At 36.5% G+C, this 27,620-nt stretch overlaps 1 protein-coding gene and 1 long non-coding RNA gene across 2 annotated transcripts in view; one reads left to right on the plus strand and one right to left on the minus strand.

Moving 5' to 3' along the window:
* Positions 1-26,346, minus strand: part of LOC111514164 (uncharacterized) — a 41,712-nt gene extending 15,366 nt beyond the window's left edge. The window contains exons 1-4 of the mRNA XM_074174394.1: positions 25,999-26,346; positions 7,939-8,149; positions 5,535-5,665; positions 3,549-3,774 (exon numbers count right to left, since the gene is read on the minus strand). Coding sequence (XP_074030495.1) covers positions 3,549-3,774; positions 5,535-5,665; positions 7,939-8,149; positions 25,999-26,199 — 769 coding nt within the window. The 5' untranslated portion in view covers positions 26,200-26,346. The remainder of the gene's footprint in view (positions 1-3,548; positions 3,775-5,534; positions 5,666-7,938; positions 8,150-25,998) is intronic.
* LOC141481942 (uncharacterized) lies at positions 8,429-12,857 on the plus strand. The gene is made up of 2 exons (XR_012465262.1): positions 8,429-8,684; positions 12,661-12,857. It is a non-coding gene; the product is annotated as an uncharacterized lncRNA (long non-coding RNA).
* Positions 26,347-27,620: the final 1,274 nt, after the last annotated feature.

The raw sequence follows: 27,620 nt of genomic DNA on the forward strand, positions 1-27,620 counted from the left end.
AAAAAATACCGATTAGGACCTCCGAAACTTTGAGGTGAAGAAATATAATTTTCGAAGGAGTGATACTAGAGGATAGTACCTTGGTACTATCCTCGACAGGAAGCTAACATGGAACTCTCACCTACAGAGTAGAGCAAAAAGAGCATAATATGTGGCTTATGAGCAATGTCGGAGGGACGCGCATGGGGTATTTAACCCCGTGTGGTCCCCTGGATCTACACTGCAATAATAAGACCGATGTTAACGTACGAGGCCATTGCATGGGGACCGAAAGTTGTACAAGCAACGGCCATCCAAAAATTATATCAAATACAGCAACTGGCTTGTTTAAACATCACAGGAGCCATGAGAACAACACCAACCGCGGCAATGGAATTAATTACAGGTCTGATCCGTCTGGACCTGTACGTTAAAGAGGTTGCGTTAATGGCCATGGTACGATTGCGCACAACTGGTGTAAACCTTGAAGTAGGAATGGGTCAATTGAGGCTGGGCCTATGGCGGGAAGCGTTTACTGCGCAACTTCTGCTGCAGAAAACCAGTGATGCATTTCAACCCAGATTTGTGTTTAATAAACCCTACAAAATACAAATATAACAGAATATAGAGGCAGATGCTACAAATGCAATACGCATATTTACAGACGGCTCAAAAACCAAAGAAGGCTCAGGATGTGGAGTGTACACCAGATCACCAAGCCTAAGGAGTAAGTGGTGAATGGGAAAAAAGCGTGGTCCAAACAGTACAGGCTGGTATCTCAATCGCAACAAAGGAAATAACCAGGAAAATAATTTCTGGCAAAAACATAACAATCTGCACTGACAGCAGACAATCCCTATTAGCCTTGAATAGACAACGTGTAACCTCAGGGCTAGTACTAGAGTGTCACCAAGATTTAGCCAAAGCCTCGATAGATAATAACATTATCCGGAGGTGGGTTAAAGGGCGCGACAGGAGTAAAGGTAGTCGCCATTTCCAACTCTTTAGCCAAGGAAGCGGCTGGACTAAGAATTTTAGGACCCAGTGGCACCTACGGCCTGATGACTTCGACAATTGCGGAACTAGCCAAATGTTACACCCATGCTCAATCCCTAAAAAGATGGGATGGAATCAAAAGATGCAATATTGCCAGGATCAACTTGGGCGACCCTGGAAAGCTGGCGCCGAAGAAATATCTGGTGATGAGCAGGAAAAATCTACGCTTAACAGTTGGATTTCTGACTGGCCACTGTCAACTAAGGAAACACCTGAATTTCACTAGTTCGGACTTCCATTGTCTATTATATAAAATGATTTGAAATCCCTGAAACAAGTAAAAAAGAATAATTAAAAAAGAATAGTTGAAAATAACAATTATATTAAGCAACAATAAACCTGAAATGAAATGATAGTAAAATAACCTACAAGTAAAATATAATAATTGAATAAATAAAAATTAAAGGAATGCAAAAAGAAAATAATAAAAATAAAAAAGTGTAGAGATTCCAAGTCACGTTAGTTCACGACGTTTCGATTGTTGGTATCTACAATCGTCTTCGGGTGATGACTGAACTGATTCCTCCGAGAGATGACTATTTTATAGGTCGTTGAAATACTTTCACTCTCTCTACTTTCCATTTTCCGCTTCACTGATTCCGTGAGAGATGACCGATTTGGCGGGAGTTGGTCATTTCTCGTTTGAGAAACGTCGTGAACTAACGTGACTTGGAATCTCTACACTTTTTTATTTTTATTATTTTCTTTTTGCATTCCTTTAATTTTTATTTATTCAATTATTATATTTTTACTTGTAGGTTATTTTACTATCATTTCATTTCAGGTTTATTGTTGCTTAATATAATTGTTATTTTCAACTATTCTTTTTTAATTATTCTTTTTTACTTGTTTCAGGGATTTCAAATCATTTTATATAATAGACAATGGAAGTCCGAACTAGTGAAATTCATCACGAAACATTGTCAATCACCTTCAAACATAAGGAAACACCTTCATCATATGGGGCTAGTGGACAAACCTCTATACAGGATATGTGAACAGGAAGATGAGACAGGCATGCCCTATGCGAGGGCCCGGAGTAATCGTCAATAAGAGAGTGTGTGATCGGAGAGTCTTAGCCTACACCTGCCGATATAAAGGAGATGTCTCCCAGTGACCTGTCCACCTTCCTGGAAAGGACAGGATGGACGATGACCTAGGAGGAAAACTCCTCTGGAGGATGTAGGTACAATAGGTCACATGTGGCCTAAGTGTGGGCTTACACTTACCCCCCCTACTCTACAGATACAGATATATCTTAAACTAATCTGGAATCAACATTTAGCAAGAATAGAAACAAGATGAGTCAGGGGACTGAATACGAACATGATATATTAGCTATACACAGTGGTGGTTAAACTCATATAGCATCTTTGATTTGATGAAACAAGCATTTGCATTGGATTGAATCTTCTCCTTTCACATCGTGATAACAGAGTAAGCAGAGTGGTTCAAGTCATACTGGCAATGATCAAAGTATATGTGAAAGAACGAACATCGAATCTAACAACATTACACCGAAGTACACCTTTAACAAGTTGACACCCAAACAATTTATAGGGGTGAATTGAAATATACTGTTCAGGTAAAAATTCAACGCATAGCTTCCACTTAGTCAACAGATATCTGTCTTCCAGGTGAAATAATTTGTTGTTCTACAATGTGCAAAAATATTTATTGAAAGACTCTACGAAATGAGCTGATCAATGTTCTCATAGACAGCTACGCTACACCTGGGACACTGATGAACTGAAGAGTAGTATATCAGGACTGGTTTGGGAACACCGGTCAGGAATATTTTGATTCTTTACTGTTTTCAGGAAACTCGTAAGATTTAGAACTCTCTAGAATACCTCTTATACATATCATATAGTTTGACAATTCATGATTTCTTCATGAATTTGAAGTATAAAATTGTTTAGATTTGTTTTAACAGATGGGCTGGAAAGTCCCTGGCCTAGGGAAGAACATCAAAAGCCACATAATCATTCCAGTGCCACTCTAATACTTCAATACCACTTTTGTAGAACGATTTGAACTTCAGCCTCAAAATAGGCCTCAATTTCAGCAATAATCTCTTTATTCGAGCGAAATTTCTTACCGGCATTTTTTTGAGGTCTGAGAACACGAAAAAGTCGCAGAGACCAAATCCTGATAATACGGTGGATGTAGAAGTAATTTGAAGCCCAATTCATGTAGTTTTGCCATTGTTTTGATTGACTTGTGACGCTATATAATATTCACTGTGAATATTACACCACGCATATCCCGAAATTGTTTTTGATCCATTGTTTTGAAAATAACAAAAGTAGAGTCACTCTTAGCACGATAACTCAAAAACCTCTGAGTAGAACATCATGAAATTTCAACAGCTTTCTTTTGGAGGTTAATACTAACTGAAAAAGCGGTTAGCGCAATAAGACTAGCACCATCTATGTGTTGGCTCGAGACCTTTCAGCCCATGTACTACTTGCCCATGAACCTACTTAAAACGCAACATAGTACTAACTTACCAGATGGATCGGTGGTAAACTTGAAATCTATGTGACTTGCTTGCATAACATTCGAAACGATATTACGGTGTAAAAGTTCGACTCCTTTTGGCAAACCGGTCGTACCACTGGAGTAAGGCAGGAAAGCTAGGTCTTCACCAGTTCCTGGTTCCAAATCGGGAATGTCTATTTTGGAATCAACAAATTCTTGTAAACTGATTGCTCCTTGTGGCAAACTATCTGCTTGCTGAAACATGTATGATTATTGGCGATTGTGAGTGTGATAATCAGCAATATGTTTATTTGTGATTCACTATTTGTAACATTTGGTGTAGCAATGAATATTACTGGAGTTTCATCCCAACACCAAACCGTTATTTCAACACCTCGACACGTGTTTCGATCAGCAAGTGATCATCTTCAAAAGGAAGATTGAACTTGCTCTTCAAGATGATCACTTGGTGAAGAGGAAGATTGAACTTCCTCTTCAAGATGATCACTTGGTGAAGAGGCAGATTAAGCATCCTCTTCAAGATGATCACTTGGTGATCGAAACACGTCTCGAGGTGTTAAAATAACGGTTGGGTGTTGGAATAAATAGTTATTTATTATACAAGGGAAAAAAGTATTAGATTTTAGCTCGAGGCTGCAGTCAGCAGCTTGACTGCATTAACCTTTCTAGATTTCATATCATTTATAGAAACATGTGGATTCGTTTTCCGATGGCATTTCAGGTTAGCTTCCCAAATTTCTGCTACCGCAGTTGTCGGTTGATTAAACAAACCACCAACACTGACATAAAAACTTGGCAAGTTGACTTGGGTGTCACACCAATAGGTGGTTCCACTTATGTTTCGCTTGCGTTTACGCAGCTATTTTTATCAAGTACTTTTTTGGTTTTTTCTCATTATGTCTTCAATCGAGAACCGCCTGCCTGGTACTGACGATGCCCAATAGGCTGTATACCGGTGGCTCTTAAATTGAAATCAATATGGGAATGATCAAAGAGTACTTATGTATTTATTTTTTGATTTTCATGGAATTATTTTCCAGCAGCTTGACTGCATTAACCTTTCTAGATTTCATATCATTTCTAGAAACATGTGGATTCGTTTTCCGATGGCATTTCAGGTTAGCTTCCCAAATTTCTGCTACCGCAGTTGTCGGTTGATTGGTCAAACCACCAACACTGACATAAAAACTTGGCAAGTTGACTTGGGTGTCAAACCAATAGCTGGTTCCACTTATGTTTCGCTTGCGTTTACGCAGCTATTTTTATCAAGTACTTTTTTGATTTTTTCTTATTTTGTCTTCAATCGAGAACCGCCTGCCCGGTACTGACGATGCCCAATAGGCTAAAACAGCTGTATACCGGTGGCTCTTAAATTGAAATCGATATGGGAATGATCAGAGAGTACTTATCTATTTATTTTTTGATTTTCATGGAATTATTTTCCAGCAGCTCGACTGCATTAACCTTTCTAGATTTTATATATAATTATATATATATATATATATATATATATATATATATATATATATATATATATATATATATATATATATATATATATATATATAATATAGTATAGTAAAGTACTCACTTTTTTCCCAGGGAAAAAAGTAATTTCATAAAAAGTAACATTTTGTTACCTGTCATCAGAGATAAAATGTCAAGCTTTTTTTCCCTCACAGAAAAAACTCCAGTAATATTCAGCAATATGTTTAGTTCTACAAAAAGCTTGGATCACCATCGTAGTAAAGGAAATACTTTGAATAGGAATCGATGACTAAATAAATAGTTTTTGAGAAAAATGAAAATTCACATTATTTTTCAACAGACAGCGTATTTTTGTATCAAAATGAGATAACGGCATTGAAAAATCGCAAGTTGATTTTCTAGGACAGGATTTTACGTCAATATAAAAAATTACCAAGAAATCACGATTTTGACTCTTTTTTTTTCATTTATTTTTTATACCTTTTCATGAAACATTGTGATCTTACATTTTCTTTGATGACTATGATGGGTATTTGCAATTTCATCAAGTCCAGGGCTGCTTTTACTGTAGAATATGCCTTTGATTGCACGATTATTGCTTTGGCAGAGGAATCTAGCAATTGCGTTGATACTTCATCTGAAAAAAAGTTGATATTTCAAGATATAATTTTCAAGAGAAATTTAATTTTCTTATACAATTTCCAACATCCAAGAGATCGGCAACCAAACAATTGAATATTAAACTGAGGATAAAGTCCTATTTTGATATTATAAAAACTAGGGTTTTTGTAAATAAGTGTGCTCATTGAACTACCCCAAACAATTTTCAACATATCACTGAAACCAGCTATGATATGCAAAAATATACACTACACATAAAACTGGGTACCTATATCAACCATCAAATTGAAAATTATCTCTTGTCCGATTTTTTGAAGGATTTTGAGATATAATTTCATAACAGAATATTTCATAATGTGAAAAACACAATAAAATTTTGATAACATGATCTTGTATAAAAAAGATCTACTGTCATGAGTTTCACCGAAACTTGTATACACATATTCCTCAGAAGCTTTCAAAAATTGGATCGCAAAATATTGTTAAGAAGTTGAAATTTAGCAACACTTTTTCTCACTCAGCGAAAGAAAATAATTCAACAAACAGATTTTTTTTTCTGGTGACATAAAACTGGTCAGGGAAGTATCATCTTCAAATGACAGCGTACTACTTAAAAACGATATAGATTGCTCAACAAATTGGTGTGAAATAAATGAATTATCACTCAACATACCTATACTAATAAAACAAAAACCACATGGCAGTTGGTTAACTAAATAAAAAAGAAACCCAACCAAGTAATTTCCTTAAATGAGAACGTAATAGAATTATCCATTAGAGAAATGGCCAAGAAATTCAATAATCATTTTACACCCACTCCAGGAAAAGTCGGACTTGATCTTAAATTTACGCAAAAAATTATACCTATTTGTTCAAGTTCACTATTTTTTCCCCAATTTCTGAATTTGAGGTATTAGATTTGATTCATAACCTGAAAAACACGTATTCATGTGGGCATGATGGGATATCTAATAATCTCATCAGGAACTGTATTTTCCCTTGGCTTTTATAATAAATTTGTCAGTAGAAAAAGGGATTTTCCCATACAAACTGAAGTTTGGCTTCATAAACCCAGTTTATAAAAAAGGTGGCCCCCACTTCACTGAAAACTACAGAGGAATAAGTTTTCTATCAAGCTTTAGCAAGCTTTATGAATTGAATATAAAAAATCAACTGATTTCTTTTTCAACTATGAATAAGTTGCTATATTCAAGTTGCGTTTTCCACCCCTTACAACCATGGAGTAAACTAAATAAATTACTGGCTAAGTGTCTTTTTGGTAGAACAAAACGTCAGGTTAATTTCAATATTGTAACTTTTTCAGTGCTTGTGAAAAAAATTGTTATACAAATTTTATGTACCCCCTTTAAGGGGCTGTATCTTAACAAGGGATGCTCTAATGAAGTTTCTTCATAGGAAGGATCCTATCTTTTTTTCGATGAGGAATCACCTCCTCAAATGTTTTACACTTATTCAGTTACACCCTGTATATTTTACTTCCTTTATATTAATAACTTATGACTGTGTTCATATCATTTAAATTAATTTCTATATTAATCATGACGTTTTTGACAGTTACATTTATGCTTTTCAACTGAAAAATAAAGATTTATTACTATTATTATTATACAATTATTTATTATTGTATCATTTGTGGATAATAATTCTCTAATTAAGCGAAAACGCCCGATATTCTCATCAATTTCTCATCGATAGCTTTCCTTTATTGAATGAATAAAAGAATTGTGTAGAAACTTGAATGTCCCAACATTAACATTTTTTCCTCAACTTTGTCTGTAGATCTTGGTATAGATTTTAAAATCAAAATTACTCATTTCAAGACCTTGATTATCGTTTGCTGATCTGATCCTCTGAATATTCATCTCATATCCTTCTGTTTGAATATGATCAGCGACATTTCTGGTTTACTTTGTAGATCGACATCTGTTGAAACAGTAGCATAGGGAATGAGAAGTATGTAGCCCTGTGCTTGGCTGAATTTAAAAACTGTTTCTACAATCATAGTTGACTTTTTTTTATTTTTTTTATAGCCCAAAAAATCACTTCTATTCCAAAAGTTATCAGATTTTGTTACCCATGTGATCATTTAGATGATGAAAGAAAACAATGTTTATTGACATTTTGATATTTCTGAATTCACTCATAACACATTGTACAAGATGTAACAAAATATTTTTTTAAGAAAAAAATTGTAAAGAAAGGATTGAATAAGCTCATTAGTGGTCTAATACCGATATATTGATCCTTAACTAGGATGTATGTACGTACTTTGCGTATACAATGGATTCAAAGTTGTTGGAACCAATCTTGCTTCTAATAATCCCAAAATCACAATCGAAAATTCAGGTATATTCGAAGAGAAAACTGCAACCACATCTCCTGGTTTCAATTTCAGTTTGTGTCTCAGAGCCCTGCTCAAATTCATACTTTTTGTCCTCACTTGTCCGAATGTGTAACTTCTTCCGGTAGATGCGCATTCCTGAAAATTGAAAAACGTGCAATACAGGGTGTAACTGAATAAGTGTAAAACATTTAAGGAGGTAATTTCTCATCAAAAAAAAGATATTATTTTTCATATAAAGAAACTTCATTGGAGCATCCCTTGTTAAGATACAGCCTCTTGAAGGGGGTACATAAAATTTTTATAACAATTTTTTTCACAAGCACTGAAAAAGTTAAAATATTGAAATCAACCTGACGTTTTGTACTACACCCTATTTAGTTACACCCTGTATATTCAGTGATTGTAAATCCCATTCATTAGGAATTTTTGAGAAAATTCTTGTCCCTGTATCTGAACCTTTTGAGTACGGTCCTGAAGGAGGTGTGCCACGTGACGTGAAGGGGGTAATGAACTGTCATTTGGTGACGATGATTTTATGAATATGAATTATTCAAATTTATTCCTCATATCTATCTAATACAATGAGTTGCCACGGCAGAGTGTTTAACTTTCCAAAGATGTTGATACGAGAGTTTTTTTTTCCTATCTAGGAAAGGAATTGGAAAAATACGTAAGTTCTGGGAATTTTAATTTTATATCTGAAAGAGTGTCGTTTATAGGTGATCTATAGGTTTATATGGATGTAAAAAAAATCGCCCTATTTCGCTGATATCAAAGCCTTGCGAAAATCTATACTAATATTGAAAATATGAAAGTTTCTGAGGATCTACACTGATATCATAAGAAAGTTTATGAGGATGGATAAATGTATGTTTGTGGCTCTTTCACGCCTAAACGACTGAACGGATTTAGATGAAACTTTACATTAATACAGTTTATACATCAGAATAACATATATGCTACAATTTACAAAGGTTTTGTGTCATTTTAATCATAATGTAACGATAAGGATTGAAAAAGTCGAAAAAATTCTTGCTCCCTGAGAGTTATTTTGGCGTGCGCTGCTCATACCGTTGGAATCACATTAAGATAATATACCGTAAGACTGTAAATCTTGAATAGTTCTATATAAAAGTCCGCTATAGCATATAGCCGCTATATGCAAAATACTGAGCCATAAATACAATCGAATTGGATACTTTTTTTACAATGAACATTTTAGAAAATCTGTTAAATTCTTATGAAAATTGATACAATTGTCGTTTAAAGTATTTAATATAGATAACTTTGTCTTTTACACTGAGTAATTCGGATGAATTGTTCAAAAGTTGTCACGATAAGATTAACTTGACGCAACACAGTAAGCCATTACGCGTCGCGTCTACTGTAAGATGACGGTGGTCGATGCGCGGGTGTAGAGGGGCGCTTTAAGAAATGAAGCGCCATCGCCGAGAACGCGGGCAGACGCCTGAGGGCAGACGTCGTTGACGGTTGTGTCTGTTTTGCAAAATTTCTTTATAGGTAACATAATTTGATTCTCGAAGCTATTCATTACTTAGTGCAGTTGGCATATTTTTTCAGTTACTGTATTTTTGAAGGAAGAATATAAATTATTAGCTGTTGTCCGCGGCTTCGCCTGCGTAGAATTTGGTTTCTTACATTAAGTTTCGTGACACATCCTTTTAAACAAATAGTTACAATATTTTTTTATAGGTGTAATGAACTCACAGATCAGTTTAATATTGCATATTACAATAAATAGTGAAATTTGGAATAATCATGAATTACAAATCAATTGAAAGAACTAAGATTATAACAAAAAAAAAGGAAAGAAGAAAAAAAATCACATCAAAGGTGCTGCTTCGTTCCCTCCTGTTCATAAAAGAGGACATATGCCTCATCGATCACAAGTGATTTTGGCGAAATTGGAAACACGTGTGAATCGTTGTATTTTTTATTAACCTAAAACTTCAGATTTGCAACTTCAAAACTGAAGAAATTCAATACAATATTTGAACCCCCATTTTCCCCCTTTGGTTGGTGGAAGTTCCTAATTCCCTTTCCTGATGCTTATTTACGCTATACAAAGAACCTACCTGCATATTTCAAGATTCTAGGCTCACTAGCTTCGGCTGTACGTTAATATAAGAGTGTCAGTCAATCAATAGGTACCCACTTATACAATACTAGCTGTTCCCCGCTGTTTTACCCGCGTTACCGTGGGAACCTACCCTATGTGTTATTCCAGGTCATGATCTATCTATATACCAACTTACATTTGAATCCGTTGAGCTGTTTAGGCGTGAAAAAGTAAAAAACGTAAATACATTCATTACATTCATCCATCCTCACAAATTTTACGCATTTATAATATTAGTAGGATTACCAATATATTTCATTCTAATCCTTTCAGTTTTTTATTTTGCTGATGCTATTCAATATTGTATTGACATATTGATTGACTGACACTCTTGTATGTATTAACGTACAACCGAAGCTACTGAACCTAAAATCTTTAAATATGCAGGTAGGTTCTTTGTATAGCGTAAATAAGCATCAAGAAAGAGAATCAGGAATTTTCACCCCCAAGGGAAAAAAAGGGGCTTAAAATTTTTATTGAATTTCGTTTTCAGTTTTCAGGCAATAAAATAATGTTGTAACTATCTGTTTAAAAACTAGTAATTGAAAAAAAAAATTGTTACAAAATAGGTTGATCTCATAGATAGGTTAGATTAGATTGTCGGGGAGCTAGCCCATGGCCTGACCTTTTCATATCTATTGTGATGCTCATTGGTTGTTAGAGCTCATTGTCCAGCTTTATCTCTTTGATGAGACTCCATAGCCTTGAAACTGACCCCTTCATATAGTTGGCAGCCTCTGGTTTTTCTTCCTCGCATCTTGCGTCTCTCAGCTTTGCTATCGCTTCTCATTCACAGAACACATCCTCTTCTTGACAGAACCAGCATTGGGTTTTTTCTGTCAGATCCATGTGGCTCATATACATAGCCTGAGCCGGCTATGCCCCTTTAGTAGACCCACCGCTACCTTTACAAACTTACTGTCGTGGTTTAGCAGGTCTTCGGTGAATCTGGGCGATGGTTTCTTTATGAACTCTTACGCCTTCCTCATTTTTGGGAGATTATTCCACCAATATATCGATTCGGCTTGCATCCATGAGTTTATGAATGTCTTTATACATGCTTTCGCTACCCCGCAGAAGGGTTCTGGGCAAATCATAGCCTTGGTTGGCCTTCACGGGTTAGAACATTGCCCTTGTGACCCTCATGTCCGGATACCCAAGCTAGAGTGACTCTATTTTGGGTAAATTGGCTCCATGAGTGCGCCAGAGTTGCCAACGGTAGCGGAATTCCGCTACTGTATCGGAATTCACTCGACGGTAGCGGAATAATGGATTTTAACATAAAGTAGGGGAATTTTCTACAAATAATTATAATATGAGTCAACTATATATTCAAGTATAAGTTAAGCGTTCAGGTGGCTTAACCGTACGCTTTGGTCGCGAGATTACATTTTCATTCGAACAGTTCGTGTCACGAGAAGTGGAAAAGTCTGCAGTATTTGGAACAACTTCAACATCGTTAACTGTATTGTTATCGGTTGAACTCTGAAAATTTCCATTAGGCAATATAGCATCTTTGATTTGAAGTTTTTTTATCTGATTAATGTGTCGCTTCCATTTAATATTATTTAATTCTGGTTCTGGTCGACCTTCCAATTTTCCTGACAATTCTATTTTGTGCTTTTAGGATGCGATTTTTTACAACCATATTTGAATTTGGCAATAGTGAGTCAAAACGAGTTTTCAAATTCCTTCCAAACATTAATTTGGCAGAACTACTTTTTGTAGTACAGTGAGGTGTGTTGCGATAGTCGAATAAAAAGTTATTGAGAACTAAATTGATATTTGTTTGGTTATTTTTACCCAGAGCACTCAAAAGAGCCGTTTTGATTGTTTTCACGCAATTCTCCGCCGCACCATTAGAAGGAAGGATGGTAAGGGGGTATCGTAATATGACCTACATTATTCTGAACTGAAAACTTCTCAAATTCTTGAGAACAGAAAGATGTACCGTTATTTGTAACGATCTGATTTGGTAATCCAAAACGCGCGAAACAACCCCTTAGAATCTCTATTGTCAAACTTGAGATAATAGAAAACATCGGAAAAACTTCCAACCACTTACTATGAGCAAACATAACTATTAAAAAATACTTATTTTTGAATGGACCCATTAAATCTAAATGCAACGTATACCAAGGTTGTTCCGGCCATGGCCAACAAGTCAAACTAGATTTATCTGGTGATTTTTTATACTTCAGACAACTTTCGCAAGTATTACAAATTTCTTCAATTTTTTTGTCGAGCCCTGGCCACCAGAAAAATGATCGTGCAAGACTTTTCATCTTCACCACACCCATATGACTAGCATGTAAACTCTTTAAAATATTTTTTTGCAAAGAAGTTGGAATTATGATTCTATTATTCCATAGTAAGCAATCCGATTCGATCGATAATTCATTCCTTATTCTATAAAATGATTTGAATTATTTCTTGTGTTTTAATTTGTATGAATCATTGGGCCAACCTGATTTCAAATACTTTAAGATTTTTACTAATGTTTCAGCATTTGGAATGTGATGGTGGATTGATACGGATTCCCCTCTTTGAGCCGCCGCCTCCTGATCCCGAATTGCCGCCGCTCGTACCTGCTGGACTGTTGTCTTCACAGCTGTTTTTTCTTGACGATGCCACTCGGAATGGAAGAGGTTTCTTGTGCTCAGAAGATCTGGACTTATTCTTCGTGTAGTAGATTTCTGGTTCCATCTTAACACTGCTGTTGTAATTTTGTACAACCGTACTTTTGGAAGACGCAATTTCTATGATTTCAGCAAAAGTCACTGTTTCTTTTTCTTCATAAAGCCTATCCTTCACTCGACCAGAGTCATAGCCGATGATAAAACGATTTACTAAAGCCTTACAAATTTCATCAGTTCCAGAAAATTTGCAATTTGCCACTAATGATCGCAGTCTTGCACCCCACTTTTTTGGAGATTCATTGGCTGATTTTCGTGCTTCGAAAAATTTTTCGCGACACGCAAAAACAGACACTACCGGTTGAAAATAATTGTCCATGGATTTCACAATATCTTCGTAAGATTTTGTTTCAGGTTCTTCTGGAATGAACATATTGAATAGTAGTTGATATGCCTCTTCATTCAATAAACTTAAAAGAATGGCACGTTTCCGTTCACTTTTGTTGATACTATTTGCCGTGAAATAATTGTTGAAACAACGTTTATAAATCGACCAATCCGACGTAGCAGGATTGAATTCCTGAATATGTCCTGTATACTGTACAGATTCCGTCATTTTATCGACTCGGGGTTCACTGCTGAGCGTAAAAAAATGAATTTGCACTTTTTATAACTCAGAATATCACTCGTCGCCACTTGTGATGTATTCAACTAAAATAAAACAACTCCTTATTTTCCGATCTTTATTCTCTCGCTAGACATACTGCTCCTCGATTCCTAGATGATATATAAAAAAGTACTATGTACAGAGTGCTACACTAATAAACTATATACAGGATGTCACACCTCCAATATTTTGAAACTAAAAGTCTCAAATATTGTCGAGGAAGGCCGTGCAGTTGCTGACAGGACACGGTAACTTCCCAGGATACCTGGCTAGGTTCAACCTGGAACCAGAAGTGCCGTGCCCCTGTGGATACGGAGAACCAGATACGGCAGATCACGTGATTGAGAGATGTATGGACTGAGACAGGATTGGATGGCGCGAATGGAAGGAACGAATGGAAAGGAAAAAAGGTCAGATAACACTTAGGGAAAGAATGGAAAGAGGGATGACTGGATAAGATTCGTGAATGAATGGGCGGAGAATGTTGTTAGTAATGAATGAAAGAATGAAAAGAGACAGCTGCGACGTACAGCGGGGCCAGGAACTGGGGAAAAAAGAAAATTAAAACATGAGTGCTTAGTCAGGTCAATTGGACAGGTGACACAATCCTGGCAAGTTTTGCGAGGGGATATCCAAAAAAAAGATAGGCAGTATTACTGGATTGTTATAAGTTTGCATTGTTATTGGAGCAGATATTAAATTTTGTTATGTTATAACTTCTATTTTTTATTTTTATTATTATTATTAATGTATTTTACTATTATTGGGTACTAGGTGATTATGTGTAGGCAAATGTTAAACAAGTGGAAAGTCATCTTCGTATCGTTCAGGCTTGGAGTCCAGCTCCCTTACCCTTTTGGCTGATTATTGGTCACGAGAAGGACCAATGGGTACATGACTGATGGTATGGCGGCAGGAAGTCCTCAGACATCAGTACCGCCCTTCACGGGATACCCCTACCTGGCTGGGGTGGGATGGATGAGAAAGCTATTCATCCGTTAACGGGGGACATGAGGGCCTCATTCGACAGAGTGTCGGGGCCTTCTATATCGGGAGGGATCGTCTATAGCATAATATGTGGCTTCCCTAACTAACGGGTTTTCGTGAGTTTCCGTACTTTCAAAAACTCGCTGATTCCTCGACTGAATGGACTGCCGAATGGAAGGCAGCTGCAAATCTCTGTGGATGGCTTCGTTCCGCACGAACCAAGGAGCATTCACAATCATCCTAATTAACTTATTTTGAAGTCCTTCCAAAATGGAAATGTTGGACGGAGCCGCTTGTCCCCAGACGCCTGAAGCATACATGATGACAGGCTTGAACATCGTGTTGTAGATGGTAATTTTATTCTTTGTGCTCAATTTGGACTTTCTATTGACCAGAGGGTACAAACTAGCTATCCGACCCTCGATCTTTGACTTAACGCACATGATGTGCGGGTTCCAAGTGAACCTACGAGGTAATTTACTCGCGCTTGCCAGTCAATCTTCCTTCCAGACACTCTCACTTTTCTGGCAGGAGAAGATAGTAATCTTCCCATGGTTATCGCCTGAGTCTTGTCCGGGTTTACTCGGATCTTCCAGTCAAGGTACCAGCGCTCGAGGTCGTCCAATGCACGTTGCATGTAGACGACACCGAGCTCCCGACCCATGGAAGATGAGAGAAGAGCCGTGACGTCGGCGTACAGGGATATCTTCACACGCTCGGACCTGGGGAGGTCGCTGGTGTAGAGAGAATACAGCGTCGGAGAGAGCACGGCCCCCTATGGCACTCCTGCGAGGATCTCTCTGTTATCAGACAGAGAGCCCTCTACTCTGACCTGTCTTTCAGGAAAGACCCGATCCCCCAGATCAAGCCCCGAGGTAGTTCGAACGCGTTTAACTTGTGCAGAAGGCCTTCGTGCCATACTCGGTCGAAGGCCTTCGAGATGTCTAGTAGCACAATATGCACTTTTTTATTTGCGTTAAGCTCGCTGATGGTGTTTTCGACCAACCTTCAGTGGAATGATCTCTCCTGAAGCCAAATTGTTCGTTAGGTTAGGTGGAACATTTCGCTCCTCAACTTCTTCGTTGAGTCTTTGATGTTAAACAAGTAATTGTAAGACTATTGTAATATTGGGATTAATGAATAAAGAAAAGGTATTCTGCCCCGCTGGTTCGTCCTCCCGCGTTGTCGCCGCTCTGCGACGGGGATTCGAGAGGGGGGTGAGTCAGGAGGAGTAGGGGTTCCCTTGATAGTGGTAGCGGTAGATAGAGGGAAGATGCTCAGTTGGAAGGCTATCGGCCAGGACAATGAGAGCAACGGCAAATTCATGTCTCAACTATTATGAATTATATAGAACAAATTACACTGGAAATAGAAGATAATTCATCTGATTGAAGCTCGAGCGAAAGAGCTAACGTAGTTGTAATTGACGGAAACGGAGCATTTTCAAAAAAATACACAAAGTCTCGAAAACAAACTTTTCCTCAATATTGGTTGTTTCATTCCAATTTGAAAAGCTCAGTGTGATTATATGCACGTGAACAAATTGATATTTATTTTTACTTTTCAAAATCATTATTTCAAGCTAAGTAATATTTGGTCGAAACGACAGCTTTCAAAAATTACCTGCTGTAAATTTAGAAAATTAGGTAGCATTCACTGAGTTGCGCGGTTGAAAATTAGTATGATCCTGATTCCTGACATTAGTGACAGTTCAGTTTTGTGGTATCTGAACGGTACACAAACTACAAACTGTAAGTTCTGTGGTATTTATTTTGGATAAGGCGCATGCGCGAACTGATTGCGTCAGATATATAGGCGTAGCGGAATATGAAGCAGTGTAGCGGAGTTTTGGTTCATGTGCAGCGACTTCATAGTTCATCCAGTTGGCAACACTGGAGTGCGCTTAGACAGCTTCCCACTAGTCTCGAGAAGACTTGAAATGAGCTGAGCGCTTTAATTGCCGCTTGGCTGTCGAAGAAAATGGCAATGGTTTTATTTATGACCTTCTCCCTGTTTATTTCCTCTATACAGTGTTCGATGGCCGCTACTTCTGCCTGGAACACAGTTGCATTATGTTCGAGGCTGAGTGCGATTCTCGTCTTTGCTCTGCCTCCGTATATACCGGCTCCCAATCCTTCTTGGGTCTTTGAGCCATCTGTATCCTAAGTTCCTTCCGCTTTTGCCGGTGGGCCGTTTTGCCAGTCCTCTCTACTTGGTATGACGATTTTGAAATCTTTTTGAAAGTTGTACTGCGGAAGTGTGTTATCCACTAAAGGATCTGCCTTCAGTACATTGTACATTTTTAAGTATTCTGCACCGTGTGACTGGCTGATTGGGGTTTGTCCCTACATTGGCCTGTGTGTCACCAATGTTTCAGTTTGGTGAAACGCTCATCTAGAATTTAACAAATCTTGAGAGTGTAGGAGAAGCAGATGTTTCGTTGAAGTGCGGGTATCGTATTATCAAAATTACATTCAATTTATACTTGCATGATATAAAAAATTATTACATAAGCTTATTTTCGAGTAAACAGGAATATTTAACGATAGCATGCAGGTAAAAGTCCAGGCAGAATATAATTCCAAAGTTCGCCACCTTGACAGTTGAGAGATACGGTTGAATAAATGATAAGGTAGTTAGATAACTATCAGCTGTTTTCCGTCATGAATGCTCTATTATGTTTTTCATGTTTTTTTTTGCATGATGTAGCTAAACTGTGGTTATTGCGACTTTACAGAAAGGAGCAGGTCAAATACAGTCTTGAAGACCTGGAAATAAATAGATGCACAATTTCCTCTCCATTAAAAGGTATATGACAAAAAATCCTTTCAGGTTCAAAGTTGTCGACCATTAATTTGTAATCAGTATCTAATTCCATAAAAGCCTTTAAAGACATTTTGACAAATTTGCTACCCTCCCTCCGTATTGTTTTTCACTTTTCAAGATTTTCACACGCAAAACTATCAATTAATGAACATAAAGCTAAAACATATTTTTTTTAAACGATTTTATGAAGCTTGCCCTGTTTGTTTGGGTTTGGGTGTTGTAAGACTAGATAAACGAATCCTATTTCAGTACCTGGTTAGCCTTGTTCTATATATTTACAAATGTTAATCGTCAATTCTTTCACTTTCATCACAGTGATTGATCATCGTTTGCAGAAAGATTCGAAAAATACAGTTCTATCTTATCTTCTGGCCCGAAGGTTATCTGTCATTGTCATTATCAGCTTCCACAGTGACTTTTGCTAAATAGCGGTCTTTATTTCCATATTTGCCACTTCTACTGTTTGTTTAGCATTATTTACAGACACATAAAACTAGGTTATCAATTAGAAACGTTTTTAAGCAACTATCTTTGGTAACACAATTTATTTCCCACACATGTATCGCTTAATATTTAACATTATGTCATGTTTATAAATATTATATGAGAATTGTAGAAGTATCCGTAACACATTCATATACAGTATGTCCAAGATACGAACCATCACTATTTTTAAGCTACCATGTGTCCTAAGTAAGGATGTTTAGCATGTTGTTTTTGGAAACCATAAGAGATACGAAGATGATTAAATTGAAAAAACTACGTAATTGAAGTCAAAACTTGGTGTAAAAACTCTAGGAACAGCAATTTTTTTATTTTCAATTATCGGTCCACCATAATTTAGCAACAGTTTATCGTTGAATGGCTCAAGATCTTACATCATTTATAAAATAATCTCGTCTGTTCCTAAGAACACACCCCCAAGTGAAAAATCCACTGAAATTTTTGAACGACATCATTTCACAGGGATTCACATTGGAATTGAATCGCTGGAGATTAAATACATTTAGAAAAACGTTCTCAGGAAGTTTATTCCACATAAATGCACATAAATGCAGTGTTCCAAACAAAAGAGTTCCTAAACAGTTAGATTCGAGGTGTATTGAGTTGAACTTCAAAACGATGAGCAGCAGAAGTTCGTCGCGTGTTTCTGATATGTACCGCTCTTGGTGGAATCAAATATGCCAAGTCACCTACCGTGAGAGTATTTATAGACAAGAGACAACTATCCAACCTTTCTTCGATGTTCCAGACTATCGAAGTTGCCAGTGATGTTCGTGTCTCCAATCAGGAAGATGGAATCCAGCAACTTCAGAGTATGTTTGGGGGCAGAGCTCCATACATGAGATGAGAGAATAGACGGCCCAAGCGAAGCTCTCTGGCTTACAGAGACAGGCTTGTCTGGCTATCATTGGTACCATCAGTACCACACCGTCAGCGGCCATGGAGATCCTTCTAGATCTACCTCCTATCCATATTTTTCTGGAAAAAGAGGCTAGATGGACTGTATACAGACTTGTGCACATTGCCAATTGCACAAATCAATTCAATACAGAGTGCAACAGACTATTGGTTGACATTGGAAGTCACAGCATTCTGGAAATTACCTCTGACTTTATGTCTCCAACTGTCAACTACGAACTGCTTTATAAAGTACTATTCCCGAGTAGAGAGGACTGGATCCTCTGGGAGAAGGAAATATTAAGAGCAGATAGTTGTTGGGTCACAGATGGATCAAAAACACCTTCCGGTTCTGGTGCAGGTGTTTTCAGTCGCAGACCCAGGACATAGTTATCTACCTGCCTAGGAACTTATACGACTGTATTTCAAGCGGAAATTTACGTTATTGAATTGTGTGCGGAGAGATTGGATAAATCCAACCTCACTCACAAGTCAATAAAAATATTCTCGGCCAGTCAAGCGGCGTTGGCTCCCACCCAGCAACGTCTTAATTGGTAGCAAACTGCCAAAAAAGACTCTCCTCGATAGGAAGACTAAACAGATTGTCTCTGGTCTCGATTCCTGGCCATACTGGCTTGGAAGGCAATGAAGCTGCTGACTCTCTTGCAAAGGTGGGTGCTGCAAGCGGCTTCAGAACCTGTCATTGGCATCGCTTTGGACTTTGCCAAACAAACACTTAACACCTTGATGGCAATAAGAGTTACGTTTCTGGCAGAATCTTCCAGGATTGGCTCACTCCAAGGCGTTTATTCATTCTTCGAAGCTTGATTCCAAACCGTTGTTGGATTACAGTAGGGATGAACTACGATGTCTAACAGGCCTTCTTACAGGTCACTGCCATTTGAATCATATCACATGCAGAGACTTGGACTGTCGGAAGACAGTGTGTGTCGCCTCTGTCTGGAAAATGATGAAACTGCAGAGCATATACTTTGTGCCTGCCCCGCTGGGGACCGAATCAGGTTCTTTGAGTTCGGCAGATCCGTACTCTTACCATCTGACCTGAAAGACCACTCTCTTATACAAACTAATCGGCTTCGTTAAGAAGCTGGGTTTATTTGGCCGAGTGTGAATAGGTGTGAATCACAATAAACCCTTATGGGTTGCGGTGGAGGGTCGAATAGACCTACTCACTTTAGACCTACCTACCTACCATACATGAGAACAATACTCCACAGACGGTCTGATCTTAGCTTCATAAAGTATCAAAAGTTGCTGAAGTGTGTACAGTTTTCTGGTTCGGAATACTGTTCCAAGTTTTTGAGAAGCAGCCTATGCAATTCCAGCGACATGACTGTGCCAAGACATACTGGTGTCCATCTCAACCCCCAACAAACTTATCGAAGATGTGCCTCCGTTACCGATATCCTGGAATCCAAATGGAATGACGAGACAATTGTGCTGTCGTCAGCAAAGCAATATATTGGATTCTTGATTTTTCCAATTAGTCATTGATAATAATAAAGAGAGGGTTGGAGACAATATGGATTCGTGGGGAACACCAGCGTTGATGGTGAAAGTATTCGAGATATATTCATCGATCATTTGTAGGAAACGTTCTTTCAGGAAGCTGAAGAGACATACACAGAAATGATCCGATAAGTCATAGCATCGACGGTTGGCCAGCAAACCCTCATACCACACACGGTCGAAAACCTCAGAAATATCAAGCGCAACAGCTCTTGATTCACCATGTTTCTCGATTGCGTTATTCCAAATGTGGGTGACATACGATAGAATGTCGCCTGTTGATATTTGTTTCCGAAAGCTATATTGATGGTCGCTCAAGATGCTGAAAGCAACCTATTTATTGTCTATTTCATATATTTATAATCCTGCAGATGTTTAGAATGAAGGTGAATATACTAGGTTAGAGGCAAAGGCTGAAAGAAATAAATTAAAAAGCATCTCAAATTCTTCAATAAATCTATCAAAATTGCAATGTGCTTATTTTTTTTTATTATCTATAGACACCTCAAACATTTATAATCCAATGCAAAGGAAATATTTTGGGAATCACTGACACTCTCTGATCAATTAATTATACAGATTATTTTCGAAAGTCTCATCTGACCGTTCCATAGAATAATTACGGTAATAATAATGATGATAATAATGATAATAACAATTCTTCAATAAATCTATAAAAATTGCAATGTGCTTATTTTTTTTAATTATCTATAGACACCTCAAACATTTATATTCCAATGCAAAGGAAATATTTTGGGAATCACTGACACTCTCTGATCAATTAATTATACAGATTATCTTCGAAAGTCTCATCTGACCGTTCCATGGAATAATTACGGTAATAATAATGATGATAATAATGATAATAAAAATTTTGAAGATTGAATAGAACTGGCCGATACTTGATGAAAATCAATATTGAAAAATTAATCAATACAGTTTATTATATGATTCCCACTATATAAGAGTTTTACAAAAACCGCAACACATGTTATAGGAAGCTATTGCATAGCGAAACATGTGGCGCAGTTTTTGTCAAACCCTTTTATTGTGAAAATCATGCAATAAACTGTATTGATTAGAATTTTAAAGATATTTTCTCTGAACTCCGCAGACTCTGTTAAGATGGTTGTTCTGATTATTGGAGACCAAATCACCCTTCAGTGAGATAATAATAATATGGATCGATTGATATTCTGATTTCATTCAAGGTGACAGCTGACAGTAGTCGAAAACTTATTTTGACGAACAAAGGCGATCAAATAAGTACAAACTTGTATGAAGAAAACAAAATCCTGGCTGGTAGGCTGTGGTCGAATGGAACCTTAAATACCGAACGTTTCGTCTGCAACTGCGGCAGACATCATCAGTCATCAGTGGTATGTCCGTTGACTCAGTAACGCCTGACTGAGTCGTTGCTGAGACTTCGAGGTATAATGAATGACTGTGTCGTTACTGACACTTTCAAGATAAACATAATTTTCGTTCCAGCAGTCACCGCACATACTGATGATGTCTGTCTGTCGCAGTAGCCGACGAAACGTTTGGTACTTTAGGTTTCATTTGACCGCGGCCTACCAGCCAGGGTTCCGGGTGACTCCGGCTGTGTTCTTATATTGCCGAATTGTATGTTAGAAATATGGTGGAGACAGGTTATTACCGGATTGTTTGTTTTCAGCATATCATATTTCCCTGGTGTGTACCACGCCTTTGATTCGTTGCGACCGCAAAGCAAAAAAGTGGAGAAAGTTCGTTTTTTTATAGCTGACATTCGTTTTTCATTTCGAGAGGAATTTTTTCTTTGCATATCAATGAACGGATTGTTTATAATTCATCATTAATTATTCATCGTAATAAACAAGTACAGCAATTCTTGATAAACATCGTGCCAAATAAAGAACGCACAAATAGCATTCGTTATTTTGTAGATATTTTCTTCGTGTTTTTTCTGATATGCACTGCATCAAGTTAAAAAAAAAAGGAATTGGCTTATTTCGTGCTATGGAAAATGATACTGGTTTGCTTGTAGACTGATCAAGTTATAGGGGTATATTATACTTATCAAGCCTAATCGGTCCCAAGATCTCTTTATATTTGCAGAAAAAAGAGCAATTCGAAAAGCAAGAATTTAAATTGGTCGCGTTTCTGTTGACCAATAAAATTTATTGTGTCTAGAGCGGAGTTGCCAAGTGTATTGGTTTTTAATATCCAATCACAGATCTGATGATCCAATTTGACAGACGCCATTTTTGTTGTTATTGTTGTCAACTCGGTGTGAAAACAACTGTTACAATTATCTTATTAAAGAACATTTTTTGTGAAGTTTTCGGCGGGTGCCTATTTTGCTGTATATTCCGTGTCATTAGTTTACATTCCGAAAAATATTTTTTCAGGTTATTTTTGGATTGAATTTTACCATTACCAAGCTAAAGCTTGGCCAAGCTAAAATAAAAATGAAATCAAAACTTTCCATCCTTCGATAAAATACTAAGTCTGAAATGAATGTCATATAAATAAAAGGAACCTACTAAATATACCACCTACCGTTTCAATTTTTCTTTCTTCATTTCGGTACCAAAGTATTGCAAATTTTTCAAGTAAAATTCATCGATCACTTCAAAATCGACTCTTGGTAAGTTGTCGGAGTCAGCAGAAAACTAGGGTCAACTTTCATTTTGGAATTATTTTAACAAAAATTCGAAATTATGTGTAGAAACCATTGACATTAGAAAGAGTACATGTTCGCATACACTACAGAGGGCGCTGGCTGACTGGATGACAATATGGCTAATATACCAGTAACGTTGAATTTATTATTTTTGGTGGGTGGCATGCATGCATATCTGATTTATTTTATTGGGGTTCATGAACATTCGAAAACCATTTGAAAATGCAGCTCGTTAAATTCTATTTAGAATCATATTTAGATAGTTATCATATTCAGATCAGTTATCAAGGCAAATATTGTCCATTTTTATGCTTAATTCGTAGATTCGAGCAATCTTATTATTCTATATTAATTTGTTTGCTGGCTTCATTCCTAACAAAAATGAATGAATACTTACAGGAAATTTCAATTGATCGTTCATTTTCTCAGGAAAATGGAGTACCCGTATCACAATTTATTGGTTTATTCGGTATTAAAAATGTATGTCATATCGGATCCATTCTGCTTGTTTATGCAACATTGAGTTTCAACTTTTTCTTAGCTGACAGCTCGCGTAGGAACAATTCTTTTTTTCATCGAGTTTAGTTTGTGTGTGTTTTAAAAGTGTTTTAGAGATATATTTGAATATTAATATGGTGCATTGTTGTGCTGATTTCATTTGTGCGGAAAGGCACAAGAAAACAGAAAGCGCTTTGGTTTATAGATGAGTTTAGGTTCCCAAAGGATAAAATGATGAGAAAAAAAATTGGTGAAAGTATTGAAAAGAAAGAACTACAATCCTTCTACTCTTGCAAGACTTTATAGAAATCATTTCAAAAGTGATTATAAAAGAAAGGGGGACGAAAATATTGAATGTGATGACACATTTTTCTATTTCAACTTCAAGTAATCTCCACAGAAAGTATTATCTGGAGTTAATACTGTTGCTGATAGTATGACACATTTCACTTCATTAAATATCATCATATGAATAATGATATTACCTCAGAAGCTTTTGTTGGATCAGTTCGAGTACAATCAATTCTGTCTATACTTGACCTCATTCAACCTTCCTCTCAAGTTTTGGAAGATTCAACAGATTACCCAAGCGAGCCTATGATGCTTGAATTTAGTAGCAATATCAGAAAGAGGTATATATGTAGTTTTTTCAAAATAAATTGTAGTTGTACAGATTGAAGATTGTAAAATAAATTGAATATTTGAAATGATTCTTTAATCCAGTTTGCTATATTTTTCGATTTTTATAACTGTATATTTTCATTAGTTGAACGTTAACGGGTTCATATGCACTTCCATAATTGAATTGATAATTCTATTGTTCCTGTTGGTCAATCGAACAAGAAGCGGAAATAGGACCGTGACGTCACCACTCTACCACATTCGATTTTCAATAATTAATTACAGGAAAACTACGGTACTTAGAGAGCTGAAACAAAGTGCACTGTTTTTCAATTGGAAATTTCTATTAAGTGAACTATAAACCAAAAATCATGAAACAAGATTGGACTTCCAATCATCGTATAGCTCCCTCCACCCCATCTAAGATTAGGGTTTTGGATTATTTCCTGCCGAAGAGTGGAAGTGGGAGTGTGAAAGGATCAGCTAAAAATGATATTCACAATCCTCTTAACACATAAAAATTGAAAAAATGTAAATTAATTTTACTTGATACTGATGTCATAGTACATAGAAATGCAATCTACACTTTTATGGGGAAAGTCCAAGGCATTTTATCGATATATTTCAATCAAACTTCATATTTTCATTATTTTTATTTTATCGTTACCACTTTTTAAAAAAGTTGAATCTACCCCTTTCGAAAGGTTGTTTACTCTTGGGATATTTCATAATATTTTGCTGACTGAGACCTTTCCATCGAAATATTTCGATTGAAGTTCTATCATTTCCACTAAAGGGAAATGTTGAAACTACCCCTTTTTTGGAGTTAATTCTTTTGGTAGTAATTTTTGCATACATACCACTTATTATACAGCCTTTGGATCGTCAATTTCTAATTTTTTTTGTCGAAGATAAAAATAAAACCAACTTAATAAACAAATAAATAAATTCAACTATTATCTCAGGCAATGATAGCATTTCATAAAGTTATACCAAACATTTCCAAGCAGAATATTATAGACAGGGATCGACAAGTAGTTTTAGGTGGGGTCCGGATGATATGTGGGAAATTGTTTACGAGGTCCAGAAAGAATCAACTGATAAAAATTAAGTGCTACCTATGTATTATTTTAGTTTCAAATCAAATTCTGAATTAAAAAACACAAGACCAAAAATTAATGTGAGAAATTACACCGGCGGTCCTGAGCCAATTTTTTATAGTTTGGTTGTCGAGAGGAACAGCAAATTCGAAGTGAGTCTTCTAGGTGGGCGTCTGTTAATCTCGAACGATATTTGTTTTTCAAAAAATTAATCTTTGAGAAAGAATTTTCACACACATATGTAGAGCCAAACATAGTGGCCAAATTTATAGCTAGTGTTGCACAAAATATTACATCAAATCAATTTTATTACTTAATAGCATGGCAATTCATCGCAAATAGCGCTGTCAATTTTATCATTGTAAAGGCCTGTTTTACAATGATAAAATTGGCAGCTATACAGCTATCTGACATTTTCAAATAATTTTTTTAAACACAATTTGAAAAATCGCATCTTTGTTGTTTTTCAATTATTTCGACGGGCTACCACTTTGAGAAAAAAATATAGCATATTAGAACAAAATTCATATTACAGCAAATTTTCACAACTAACGAGAAAAATAGGAAAAATGGAATTTATACCTTAAAATTGAAGGGCAAGGATTTAAATTCATAAGTCTTATATAGTTTTCCCGTATTCGTTGGACCGAGATCGATATCTTTTTTGAATCAAGAGATATTATTTTTTTATTTTTCAAATTTTCATCTCCTTCAGTCCACTGTCCAGAGAACGAAGTGAACAAACAAACCCAGCGGAGTTGCCTTAATGAAAATTTTCGTCTGCTTGTTCGAGTTTTTAGTCTGATCTGGTCAATCTCTCCCGTTACTAAATAAATGCAGTCAGACCCTGTCCTCGCCCACTTGATCGTGTTTACTATCGGATGTAGTGAAAGGCTTAAAAGATACTTACTACTGCCGTATATCTATGGTTCCGTTCCAATTTAGAACGAATTAATTCCGGGATTGTGATGTCGGGAACTGTAACGTCACTACTTTCACTTTTCAAAATGTTTGCAGCATCGTCCGTAGCGAAAGACCTCGAGCCAGGAAAAATAACCTTTGTGTAGTCTACGATATTCCTGCTGAGCAACGCTCGTCTGATCACTGACATGTTTACTTGTTTTATGTTCGCTATTTCCCGCTCGACTGTGTACTGACTGAGGCCAAAATCCAAACGATTATTACGGTGACGATTTTGATCTGATAGGTATACATACGATTTTAATGGTAATTTTCATGTAAACATTGATAAACGGCGATCTTTTATGGATTCTTACTAGCTCTGCGATAATTTTTTAGTCTGAAACACGTTCCTGCTTATTGAGTAGGTACCTTGGTAAATTTTGTTCATAGGCGGGTACTGATGCACTTTGGGTGGGATTCGGGTTGTGAATATAGGAGACACTTTTTTTGTAAATGAAGTACACTGATTATTAAAGGTAATGAAATGAGAATACAAAGTATCAAAGTTGCTTACAATATATTGTTCTGCATTAGTAGGTATGTTCAAAACATCCCAACTAGCGTTTTTAGTTAGAATTACGTTACTTTCACCTTCAATTCGGTCAGAAATCACATTCTAGCCAAAAAGAAAGGTTTCTCATGACAATTTTCAATAATCATTCATCAAGCTATCGCCAAATTGAATATATCATCAAATCGTTTCCTAATTACTGAGAATTTAATTCTCGACAATTCCCAAAATTCCCAGTCCCAGGGGTTTGGCTCAAAGCCCGAAAGTCTTTATGTTATCGCCATCGAAGTCTTTCGTGACATATACTGTGCCATGAACACACAAGCACCAATTTATCTGTCATCTGTCCATGATTTATTATTATTCAGGATATTGACGATTCAGATTTTACCAGTTTTGATATAGTCACGGAATATTGTACATTTGATTCGATTTTGTGTGTTATGCGTGTTGTTAAGAAGTGGCTAACCATTTCAAAATTGTTGTGGTAATACGAAGAAATGGTGCGAACACACATCAATCTATAATAATTGGTCTGTCAGCTTTTTCAATGTCCTTTTACCTCTATTACATATGTTAATATCGAATTCACTAACACAAATGTATGACAAAATTTTAAGTTACATGTTAATTAATATTCAAGAGAATTTTTTGTAGGTTACTTTTTGGCCGACTCTTTAAAAAGTTAAATTTTTATTAGGAATAGATTACTCTCAGTGATTTCACTTTGGCTAATCCAGACAACCCCTTGTGACATTTTGTCCATATTGGATATTATTAAATTTGAAGGAAAGTCATTGGTGATGAATCATCCTAATTATGGCCAATATTGCCACTTATGTGTCTTCACCAGTGTTTACTATCAGAATTGCTATTATTCTGACCGTTCTCTGTGTAATATTCGGCATTTGGAAGCTTGAGATATTATGCAATACAGTACATACAATATTCTTACCAATCACTTGATTTATATATTTGCCTGCTTTGAAGCATAAAAATAATCCTTTATGTTCAGTTTTAGGACGTAGAAGGATACATTCGATAGCAGAAAATCACGG

This window comes from Leptinotarsa decemlineata, unplaced genomic scaffold, assembly GCF_025532065.1.
Source record: "Leptinotarsa decemlineata unplaced genomic scaffold, Ldec_3_MD MMD2_tig00000576_RagTag_RagTag, whole genome shotgun sequence".
NCBI lineage: Eukaryota > Metazoa > Arthropoda > Insecta > Coleoptera > Chrysomelidae > Leptinotarsa > Leptinotarsa decemlineata.